We start from the raw sequence: 12,641 nt of genomic DNA on the forward strand, positions 1-12,641 counted from the left end.
ACTCAGCCAGCTAGATCGGTAGCTAGAGGTGTGTGTGTGTGTGTGTGTGTGTGTGTGTGTGTGTGTGTGTGTGTGTGCGTGTGTGTGCGTGTGTGCGCGCGTGTGTGTGTGTGTGTGTGTGTGCGTGTGTGGGCACCTGCGTCAGCCACACATGTCCGTCCCGATGTGTGTGTCCAGCCTCGGTAGCCGGCGGTCGTATGTGTAGCATGTCACGGGGCAACGGCAGCCACACCGTGACCATACTGCAGGCTCATCCATCCATAGATCTATCCTTCCCTTCATCCATCCATGTACTAAAACACATTACAGAGATGACTGCCCCCGATGTGACTCCCCCCCCCCCCCCGACCCCCGAAGCATTAGAGACTCTCGACTGTACTGCCGCTGGAGGCGTGGGTATTTTGCTCCAACGTTAGCACTTCATGAAGTATTGTTGCTGAGAGGATGCTGCTGCCATCTTCCCCGTAGGCGGCAGTCACTTTGCAGATTCACATTTTTTACCGGCGAAGCGTAAAAGAAGCTCATAAACTGCCCAGTTGGAATCCGCCCAGCGGACATGAAGTAGAGCCACCTGGACCACTTAGGGCTTTAAGATGGCTTCAATAACGTGGACGCACTGTGAAAGGTGGTTTCTTTTAATCAGTCACCTGCCGGTTGTTTCCACGATCGATCAACCTTTAATCTGTCGGTTTTTTTGGTCTGTAAGAATAAACTCAAAGGATCAAACTACATTTTTTTTTACTGCTGATGCGTTTCAGTAAAACTTGATCAAGTGCGACGGCTGTTGGAGCTTTTTCTTTATCGCGTCATCGTCCCCTGGTCTCCTTAAGATAATAAGATAATACATCAGAGAACGCATTTCTTCATTTCTTCTCTTCCTCCGTCGTCATCTCCCCATTCCTTCTCTCTGTGTGCCCTTCGGCCTCCATCTTCTCCCGCTCCTTAACCTCCTCGCCCCTCAGCCGGTGCTCTTTCTCATCCCCCCCCCCCCCACCCCCGCCCCCCTCCTGGCAGTCCTGCTGCTATCTTTACAACCCTCTCACTAATGCACCGCTCAATTAGCCTTCGATGAGGGTTTCCACTAAAGGCTGGGTAAATAGGTAATTACATGTTGTCATCCCCCCCCCCCCCAGACACCCCCCCAACCCCACCTCTTGCTAATCCACTCAACTTCGCTCCTCTCCGTCTACTTCCCCCTGTGTCTCTCTCTCTCTCTCTCTCTCTCTCAATATCATGGATGGCTGCCAGAGATGGTCCAATAGAAGCCCAGCGTGGGCCTGTTAGTCACAGCTGGCTTAACCCTTCGATTGGCCACGTTCAGCACTCTGCTTATTGCACCGTTTTCACTTTTTTTTTTTTTTACTCTTCCAGTCGGCACTTCAGCTCTGTTATCTGGGACACTTTATCATCGAAATGGGAAAACTGGAACCACCCACTGGCGAAATGGAGACGTCAAGACAGCTCCAGGTGTTTCCAACCCGTCAGACAGTGATGGAGAGGAGTAGCGGTCGGGGATTTTGTACTTTTTTTCGCGGGGTATTTATCAACTTTACTGCTGCTGAAATAAATCGGCGCAATATGCGTTGTGTTTGGGTTGTCCTCGCCCCGGCGCATCAACAGTGACAGCTTTTAACGTGATATATAAACGCCGACGCGACATCATCCGTTCAGGGACGGCTCGCGCGCTCCGCAGTTGTCAAGGTCCACCCGTTATTCAGCAATGTCTCGACAATGTGCATTTTCATCTTTCATGTGTTGGGGGCCAGGCCCGCGTTTCATGCGGCTCACCGCCCAATAAAAAAAAATAAAAGGACATTTCTTGGGAGGGCCAACGGAAAAAAAGGTTTTATTTAGACATCAAGGAAATGGAAGGGAAGGAGGGCAAAATGAATCATGTGTTCTGGATGGAAATGGAAGCTGGACTCGCAATAAATAATAAATTAAAAAAACGGCTAAACCGTGGCTCGGGTTTAGGGAATTTGTGGAATTCCAATTTGGGATACAAGGAAATGTAATAACCCCCAAATGGCTTCGGATGTAACAGGCCAGTGAAATGTCGACCTACTTCCATCACAGCCCAGCCTTTGACCGTATTACCTGCCTTTATTAGCATAACACCTTGAAATTGTGTAGGGGGGTGGGGAGGGGAGAGGGGTACAAAAGAGAAAAAATAGTTTGGGTGAGAGGAATTGGTCGGTGAGAGGAGAAGAAGAGAGCGAGTCAGGCTGAAGGAAGGAATAAATGAAGGGAGGTAGTGATAAGTTGAGTACAGACAGACCGCCTAAATCCTCATCTCAATCAATCACATTTCCCCTTTCCTCTCCTCTCAGTTTGTCTTATTGATTTCTTGTTTCTGCCAGTGTCCTGAAAGCCCGACTCAAATGACTACTCCGAGTTCGTGGGGCTCCATCTCCCAGTGAAAACTACTCTTTGCTCATTTGTTCTCGCGGCTATAAAAGGGAAGTTGAGGGATCGTCGGGGTCTTCAGCAAATGATATAGCGGCCCATCCTCCTTCCATGTCATTTCATATATACTTCTTTTTCGGGAGGAACTAGTGCTGGCCGAATTACTACCCCCGAGAAGGGAAAATAGTTTGACATTAATCAGAGATATTTCAAGTCATTTCTGGCAAGTCTAAAGGCAAGTCCTGATGTGGATAGACAAACACAATGCACTTTGAAGAAGCAGGATGAAAAGGAGTGAAACTGGCAAAACGCCATCAACCAATAAGAAGCCCACCTCCACAGTGTCGAGGAGGGATTGCAATTAACTGTAAACTCATATGTCATATTCATGGACTACTTTGTTGCCTTTGTATAAGCCCTGTAATCAAATGAGTCACGTATTACATGGATTATAAAGAAATAAAGGTTGTATACCTGGTAGTGTAACAGTTACTCGAATAAAGGTGTTTAGGACCTCCTGTTTCTAAAGCGTCTACAAATTAATTGGTCTTCTCCGTATAGTTAGTAGTCGCTGGTAGTCACGTGTAGGGATTTCATCAGTGAACTAGCCAGCCATCCATCCGCTCTCTTCACGCGGCGAGCCGAGGCAGCACTTCACGCGCCCCCTCCCCCCCCCCCCCCCCCCCCCCCCCCCCCATGACGTGTGTTGTCACCATAGAAACCAGCAAAACACTCTGCATTTCCCTACTGCTCTATTTCTATGGCTGAAACGTGCTCCCCGGGTCGACGTGTAAGCGCCGCTCGTTCAGAGACCGCAGCCTCTGCGTAACCTTCAGTTACCCATAATGCCCTTCTCTGGGCAGGTTTGTGAAAATGTTCCTCCCTGCAGGAGCGTTCACATTCCCAATAATCTGAAAGCCAACGGAAGCCAGCATCACACACACACACACACACACACACACACACACACGGTACATTCATACAGTGGTTGTTCCTGGGTGCTAACAGGAGGTGAGTCACCCTGTACAGGCACAATGATGTCTTCAGCCGCCATCTCAACGTGTATGTGTGTGTGTGTGTGTGTGTGTGTGTGTGTGTGTGTGTTGACGTGAAGCGGTGTTAAGAGTGTAAGGCGCTACGTAAACGCCTAAAGTCCATTTTCCAATCCAGTTTTGGACCCCAAAAGATCTCAACGTTCTCTTCATGACTTTGAGCTTACCAGCGCCCCTAGTGGAGAAGGAGGGTACGCGACCACTCGTCTTATTTTGTTTTTGTTTCTTTCCCGTGCAGGCCTGTGATGCAACATATACAAATCGTGTCTCCATTGACATTTCTATCAGTCTGCCACTGTTTCAACAGGGCAAATAGAATAAGTTAATTAGTGTGTCTAATTGCGTTTGGTGGCTCAGCTTTTGGGAATATCGAATCAAATTAGGAGACTCAGTGTTCTCTCTTTTTTTTCCGAGGCACACGGTTCGCCTCTGGCTGTATGCTTTTTAGGATCTGTCTTTTGTCTCGTGTCTCTATCTTTCTCGACGTCCCTTGCAGCTGTACGATGCCTTCGCTTTGTAGTCTGCCCTCCTCTCCCTCTCCCGTCATCCACCCACACTTCCTTTTCTTTCCACTTTTGGATCTTATTCCCTTATTTATTAAAAAATGTTCCCCCCTCTGCTGCTTCTCAAAACCCCACAACTTCGCAGCTCCATCCCTGAATAGTTTGTTTGTCTCTTGAGTTTTAATTTAAGAACCACCAGATAACCAAAATAAATAATAACCCTCTAAATGGGACAAAAATGAATAAAGCGGTTAATCCAGTAAGCAGCCAGTTATTGCAGGACCAACTTCAGATAAATATTGCTTTTATTGTTGCATGTTGATGATGTAACCGGTGGTTTGAAGCATTACGGGTATATTTACACCCATTTTCCTTTTTGTAGCCCGAGTGTGCTTGCATCTTCCCATCCCATTAAGAGGGACATCATATTACATGTTGACAAATTGGTACCCACATTTTAAAACGGGGTATACATATCTAATCAATGGTTTATAACCCACTATAGTCTATATAAAGAATACATTATTTGTGTTCTTCCTGTGAAGCCTCCATATACCGGTATATAAAACAATGAATGGCAATATAATACTAATCCTAATTATACTATTCTAGTTCTATTATACTAATGTATACATAGGAGAAGTTGGGATTTCCTCTGTTCTCTCCTCTCTCTCCTCATATGTCCTCCCGTCTGTCCCGCCAGAAGAGAAAAAAAAACACCAGCTAGTATGTCACTCTTTGAGTCACTCTTTGTTCTGTCAGAAGCCATCCCAGAGATAAGTGTGACTGATCGCTGCAGGCCCGGCCAGACAGACGGCGTTTAATTGAGTGATAGGGACTAATGTAAGTGAGTGGCTTAGAGCCGACTGTGATCCACAGCAGCGGCATGGGCTCAGGCACCTGGGGGGCGGGGGGCTCTCTGTTAGGCCCTCGGTAATACCAGCAACAACAGCCACCCAGATTACAATCTGGTGACTACCTGGCTGCGTGCGTAAGTGTGTGCGTGTGTGTGTGTCTCAGGTTATCTTCCCTTTTGTCTTTTTTTTTCCATCCCGGCGTCTCTTTTTCTTCTCTGCTTACCACTCTGCTTCGTTCTTCCTCCGTCAATACACCAGCCCCCCCCCCCCCCCCCCCCCCCCCCCCGTTATCTCAGCTCTTTAATTAACGTGACACGCTGTGAAGCGAGATACTAAATAATGCAGGCTTTTCCAGTGACATTGAATCAGCCATAATGATTAGTGGCCACAAACGCGCACGCAAACACACACAAACACACGCACACACACACACACACACACACACACACACACACACACACACACCAAGACGGTTTTCCTTTTTTGAACGTGAGGACTCATTTTTGCAGAAAGAAATGTCTGTTAGACAAACATGCACGTGAGTGCTCGGTTGAGAGCAGGGTGGTCACATATAGTATGTAGGTTCAAGTCAAATGTATGTACAGTATGGAGGGGTTGTGCAAAACATTTAAATACATTGGTTAAAAACACCAGAAATGCCACAACACTAAAATATTCCTAAAAAAGATATATATATATATATATATATATAGTAATAGCCACCGAAAAAAAAGTAATTCAACTGAGATCTAATGAGAATAACAGCGCGGTGTGTCGACGGTTTTGGAAATGCCGTGCCTTCACCGCGCTGCATTGGCGAGTGAGTTCCCGCGTCTACTGTAGCAGGACATCACAGTGCAGGGATCTAGGTTATCCCAAAGCAATTGTTTCAGACCAAACCAAGTGGAAAATCCTGTGAGGGTATTAGTTGTTTGCAGCCTCGGCTGCAGGGATGCTGAGAGCTCTGGGTTCCAGCGTTCTTCTACTGCCCCCCCCCCCCCCCCTCCCCCCCCCTCCTTTTTTTTAATCAGATGGCTTGTTCAAGAGTGGAGAGGATTAAGACCGCTGCTGCTGCCACCGCTGATGACTCTTTCCATTTTCTGTTTTTTCTGGAAAAGCCCGCAGACACAAGTGCAAAAAAAAAAACACACGCGCGTACGCGCACACACACACACACACACACACACACATACACGCACTCCCATGCTGTAGAAGCAGTTCAACACCGGCAGCCAGACGCAATGTACACAGAGGCATCGGCGTGCGCGCAGAGCCAGTCCGTGGGTTTTTCTGGACGGCAGCAGTGATCTGCCACGTCTCACTGCGCCGTGTGATTCGAGCCGTGAGATTTCTGACACAGACTGACGGCCGTCTCTTCCAGCGCCAGACACTCACACCCCGGCCCTGCAGATGGCGGAGAGACAGACAGAGTGACACGGAGAGAGAGAGTGTGTGTTGGGGGGTGTCTTACTGGCAGAAAGATGCTTGGGGGAGAGGAAGAGTAAAACGTGACTGATAGGATGAATTGAAAACGACGGGTCAACGAGAGAGAGGGAACTCGGATTAAGTGAGGAGATATTTGGGAAACTGAACAGATGTGAAGGTAACTAGGGGACAGGAAGAAATGACCATGTGGGGGGTGCGGGGAGGGGGGACCGAGAGAGTCTAAGAGAACAGGAAGTGAGGTAAGTATGAAAGAATAGAGACATTGAGCCAGGTGTGGACTCAACAGCGCGTGCAGCGCAGGCAGCAGATGGGTCTCCTCCCACTTTAATCTCCCCACGCCCCTCCACGTTAAAGCCATACATTCCTTTACATCTAGATGAAAATCAAGGCGGTTTGACGCGCATTCGGTAGAAATACAGTGTTGGAGTCGGCTTTGTAGATTGTATAACTGGCAAAAACTAAAGCAGGACCACTCCCCCCCCCCCCCCAAAAAAAAATGAGGCCGTTGCTGACTCGGGAGATCAAAAAAAAGAAACCGACTGATGTTTTAAGTGTTTGCCATAAGTTGAAATTCATCAGCTACTTTGTGAACTCTCTCTCTCTCTCTCACACACACACACACACACACACACACACACGGATAGACACGCACGCACCAAAACACACCTCCGGCAGTGAGTGTATGGTCCTAATGAAGCGAGAAGAGGAGAGGCAGCTGCATAACTGGAGTGAAAGAGCCTAGAGGGAACTTGCACACTTCAAGTCTGCGTCTGTGTGTGTGTGTGTGCGTGTGTGTGTGTGTGTGTGCGTGTGTGTGTGTGTGTGTGTGTGCTTGTGTGTGCGTGTGCGTGTGTGTGTGTTGGCGTGTGCGCCGGGACTACCTTCTATCCGACCCTCTATTAATTTGGACTTTAAGAATAAGCCTATTGAGTGCATTTTCTTCTCTTTTTTTAACCTCCCTTGTCTCTCTCTCTCTCTCTCTCTCTCTCTCTCTCCAGGTTGTGAGGGCCTGCTTCTATCGCCCTGTCGTACAGTGAGGCAGTGAGCTCACGGTGGATACAGCATGCATGTGTCGACATATCCCATGATGCACTCTGCCAGTCCAGGCCTGCTCCTCCTCAGCTTCCTCTTCCTCGCTGATGCCGACTGTGAGTCCCACCTCCCCCATTCCTATCCCCCGTCCCTCAGTCCCCGCATACTTGTGTTCTCGCGCAGCCACACCCAGATATAGACGTGCATGAGGAGGAACGGTTGAAAATATATTGGCAGCCCGTATTCTTTTGCAAAACAGCACGCGATCACGAGCATGCGCGCGGCGGTTGGGATGACCTGGTTTTCTCCCGATAGCACATCCCTGCTGTATGTGTGGATGAGTGTGTGTTGGGTAGCAGGTTTGATATGTGGCCAGCTGTTTTTGTCCATCCCAGTATTACTTGGCATAGACAGACAGACCACATATGGCAAATCAGATAATTTTTCCACTGCTTGTGCGATTGTGTTAAAAAACGTGTGTACGTTGTGTGTGTGTGTGTGTGTGTGTGTGTGTGTGTGTGTGTGTGTGTGTGTGTTTGTGTGTGTGTGTGTGTGTGTGTGTGTGTGTGTGTGTGTGTGTGTGTGTGTGTGTGTGTGTGAGATTATGTCCGGTCCCATGCACATTAGTATTCTGGTTATCAGCCGTATGCTGGTTTCAATTATGGCTGCAACGACTGATTGTCTTTATTATTGATGAATCTGCTGACTATTTTTCTCTGTTAATCCTTCATCGCTGATCCTCCTGCCGGAGATATTAAATAACTCGAACAATTATTAGATTGTCAAAACAGTATGTGACATGGATCAACCATTTCAGCCCACGTTTAAATCATATTGGTAATATCACATGAAACATGAAAGTGGCCTGGTTATTCGTCTCCCGGTGTGTGAAAAAAGACAGAAAAAACTCATTTATATGAAAGTTTATTCCTTTAATCATGCCAAAAGAATGAAAAAGGTTCAACTACTCACACATCCCATGAACCCCAGGAGAACCACCTCCCTGTGGATGGAGTGGACAGTGACCACCAGTATCTGTGACTACTTTCCCTCTCTGGACACATCTTCCACCCCATAATAATCAGTTTATCTCCTGTGCCGGGCCTTTTCCATCATGTAGACAGCACATTGTTAATCATATATATTTATGACAAGTTGAGAACACGCTTACACAGAAAGAAGGATGAACGAGACATTCCAAAAAGCCATTGACATTATACTCATTACTAGGATATAAGTGTGTGTGTGTCCGTGTGTGTGTGTGTGTGTGTGTGTGTGAGTGTGTGTATACCCACTTAGCATGGGTATCTACCTGTGTGTGAGCCAGGCATGACTCTCTCTGCCAATTTGTCTGGTTGTCAAATGCGGCTTTGAATCCCGCAGCAGCTGTGATGAAATCGCCAGATTCCTGCGTGAGAATAAGAATAAAAGATATGAAGACAGAAGGGCAGTGTGGGAGGACCAAGAGATGGGACAGACTGAAAGAGAATAATGGAAGAGAAAGAGTGGGAGGTCGTTCAAGCTCAACATGCAGACTGGTAAAACATCTGGGAGTCATCTGTCAGAGACCAAAGGCATTTGGATTGAGATATATATATATATATATTTTTTATTTTTTTTAAATGCTTCAGTGTAAATATGATTTGGTTAATATGGTCAAAAGAAACCAGATAAAACACGCAGCATGTTTGCACTTTTTTGGGGGGTTCTTTTGTGGAGGAAAATGCAGCCTATACTCGTAGTCGTACGATGCTGAACTTATATCATTGTCACCCTGTAAAACACACACACACACGCGCGCGCGCGCACACACACACGCACAGGCCCGAGGCAGCCATCCCAGTCGTGCTATGTTTTAAAAGCACACACTCACACCGAGCCCGGTAAGAGCACACACATATCCACAAAGCACTCTTGTTTTCCTTTCAGCCTCATGCCCTCTTGTCCCCTGCATAAGTTCCAGGGTCGGCCCAGTAAAGGCCCACTCATCCATCAAAACGATGATGCTCCCAGACTTCCTCTACGGCGGCACACACACACACACACACACACACACACACACACAGGGTGGAAAAAGGCTTGGCATTTTGCGTCCCCGTGCCCTCGTCTCATTCGCTGTGACTTTCCTCCGTTGCTCTTTTTTCCTCGCTCCTCTTTTGCCTCTCCTCCGCACATCCATGTAATCTGGTGAGAAAGGAGGGACAGAGGGCTCGAGGGGTGGGGGTGGGGGGGTTGAAAAAGGCTGTTCTTTTCTCTCTTTCTCTCATTGTACAATGACATGCAATGCCTCTTCAAGCACAGGCCGCCGGGACACTTGACATCTTTGTTGCCCGTCGCGTGTCCGCATGTGTTGAAGCGTTAAAACGCACTCTGAGAAGTCGCTTGCTTTCAGCTGCGCTGATCTTCACTCACACTTAGGTGCCAATTGAACTGAATACATTTTAAGCGACAATAGAGGCCGCATTTTTTGTTTGTTTCGTTGTTTCCGCTTCTCCTCTGTGCCCGGACCGAGGCGTCGTTTTGTGTCGCGCCCGCCGCACTTACACACTAGTGGGCCGAGGGTATTAGGATGCAATCAGATGGAGCAGTATCCCATGAGCATCGTTGGAAAAACCTTGCATGACACTTGTGCCATATGTGCATCTCTGCCCACAAGCGCTTGTGTAACAATACAAGCAGCGCACTGAGCTCTGCGTGTGTCAACGCACGTTTTTTTTGTTCTTTCCTCCCTCTTTATTTTACTCCCTCTTCCCCCCCTCTCGCCCACCATTCGTGCTTCCCGGTGTGTGTGTGTGTGTGTGTGTGTTTGTGTGTGTGCGCGCACGCGCATATGACATCTATCTGGTGGATTAAGAGTAATGCCCTGATCCCGTCGCTAAACTGGGCCACCGCTTCCCACGTGCGAGAAAGTGCATCTCGCGGTGCGTCAAACCGGGGCGACGGGAACCGACGCGCCAACGGCGGGGTTCCCTCCGCTGACCCCACGCAAACGAGGGTCAAAGCTGTGCATTTCTAATTTGATTTTGTCCCCTCCGAGGTGGATGTGAAAAAAACAAACAACAACAACAGCACGGGGACATTATTAAGCTAGGACTTCAGCCTCGCGGTTGTATAGAGTTAGCTTATGAGTGCTTGAGTTATGGCCCAAAACACGTTTTGTGAGGTCACAATGACGTTTGACCACCAAATTCTTATCAGTTCATCCTTTTGTGCATATTGTGCAATATAACATGATGCCTTATGAGCTGGGATGATCACGTGTCTCTTAGCAAGAGCCCAAGTCCAGTTTCAGTTCCTTACTCATTTATCTATTAGTATACAGCATGAGTATTTGTGTTTTCACGATACTGTAATTTCCAACTTTGATACAATACCTTGAAAAGTATCAAGAGGCATATTAATCGGAGAAAAAAAATATATATATATATATATATATATAAAAAATATATATCTAACGTGTGCTCTGGTGAACAATGTGGTGCTAAACACAGCGCTAGTATAGATACGACTGGTGATGACACTGCAAAAAAAAAGCTGGTAGCTGGCAGCTGGTACCAGTGTATCGATAGCAGGCAAAGGGATGCGCTGAAATAACGGTGAAGGAATGTTCACGAGTGCCACATCTGTGTGTGTGTGTGTGTGTGTGTGTGTGTGTGTGTGTGTGTGTGTGTTTGTGCGTGTGTGTGTGTGTGTGTGTGCGCCTGAAGTGCAACACGAGTGTATGTGGCAGATTAGGGTCCCCGTCTGACAGCTTTTTCTCAGCTACTGAAAATGTCACATTTTCACACATGACATATCGGGTCCCGAGTACAACACTGGAAAGACCGGACTCGCTGATTGACCTGTCAACATGCGACCATATTGCCAGCGCTCGCGTGGCCTTGAGGTCGGCTGGGATTTGAAAGGTTGGGTCAGTCCCCCCACAATGACAGCTCCGCTATACTTTGGCTTAGACGGGAGCCTTTTTCGCTTACCCGTATTTCATGCGGCTTTCCCTCAGGTTCTAAGGTCAAAGGTTAAGTAAGTACGTAAGTAAGAGTCAACTTGTCCGTGTTTTTGTTGGTGAATTCCAATGATTTTACTCTTTAATGTTGCTTTACACATTAGATCAACTACATGTTCATCCCCCCACAATAAATCTGTGTTATTTAGTTTTTGCTCCAGTTCTTGTGTATTTAGGGCCATTTGAAATGAAATGCACTCTGTTTACAAGCCCCTTCACCTACACACAAAGCCCAGCTTTGTATTTGATGCATTTGATATACTTTGAAAGGATACACCAACTTGTTACCCCATGTACTGCCATACAGGATGCAGTACATGGGGTAGTACGCTGCAGACTATAGTAACGGTCCTTGAGGCGAATATGCAGCGTGAGATTCTGGGTATGTAAATAAATCTGCTTACCACTTGACTTTTGCTCCGTTGGAGGAAATTGGTCCATCTTTGGTGAGAACACAAAGAAGGAGGTCACCGCATGTGCATCAAAGATTTGAGAGGTCAGGCGTATCAATTAGGATTTACGCTCAGTGTCACATGTGTGTGTGTGTCCCCTGTGATTATGCTCGCGCTTGTCTGTTTTGCATGTATATGTATGCAAGCATGTGTAGTTCTTAGATTGGACAAGGGATTAGATCGCGAAAAGTATCCAGTTTCGTGCGAGCGCCGCGGCTTCTTGTCGCTGATGGATGAGTCTCAAGATGAGGAGGCAAGGGCACAAACATGTTCCTGCCCCCAGGGGTGGAGGGGGGGTGGGATTAGTGAATCAAGCAGTCATTTTCTTAGATGGATTGTGCTTCTTTTCTCTGATTGATTGGCATAGCTTACTGAATGTTTAAAAAAAGGCCAGACCTCGGTTGACATTATTGCCCAACCAGAGCACAAAATGTCTGCTGCTCTCGGCAGTTCAGATCGCGATGAAGGCTCTGGATGATTCCCTCGTGTGGACTTTGAGGCGATGACCAAAAAGCCTCGAGTGTCAAGTCTCAAGAGATTCCTTTCTTTTCTACCGTTTAATTGTTTATTGTTATTGTTATTTTTTACATGCATACAGATATGCGACAGATTAATTAGAGATCTCCCGTTTTGGGAAACACGCTAATGCTCTTTAATGCAGAGAATTAATTTGAATGAGCGGCTCGATAGCGTTCTCATTTCTGTCCATTCAATATCAAGCTGGAAAACAGGTTAGCTTAGCTTAGCATTAAGACTGGATGGCGTGGGGGACCGTTTGCCTGACTCTGTCCAAAGTTCATTAGTTAACACTAACATTACATGTGGTTCTTTTATATTGACATTAAAAAGGTGTGAAAACGGCTTTTGAGGATTAAACAAATGAGATAACG

At 47.0% G+C, this 12,641-nt stretch overlaps 1 protein-coding gene across 1 annotated transcript in view; it reads left to right on the forward strand.

Annotated features, from left to right (window-relative positions):
* ptprdb (protein tyrosine phosphatase receptor type Db) overlaps window positions 1-12,641 on the forward strand; it is a 141,404-nt gene that overhangs the window by 74,391 nt on the left and 54,372 nt on the right. Inside the window, 1 exon segment of the mRNA XM_034537013.1 lies at window positions 7,263-7,412. Coding sequence (XP_034392904.1) covers window positions 7,328-7,412 — 85 coding nt within the window. The 5' untranslated portion in view covers window positions 7,263-7,327.

This window comes from Cyclopterus lumpus, chromosome 1 (assembly GCF_009769545.1).
Source record: "Cyclopterus lumpus isolate fCycLum1 chromosome 1, fCycLum1.pri, whole genome shotgun sequence".
NCBI classification, from domain to species: domain Eukaryota; kingdom Metazoa; phylum Chordata; class Actinopteri; order Perciformes; family Cyclopteridae; genus Cyclopterus; species Cyclopterus lumpus.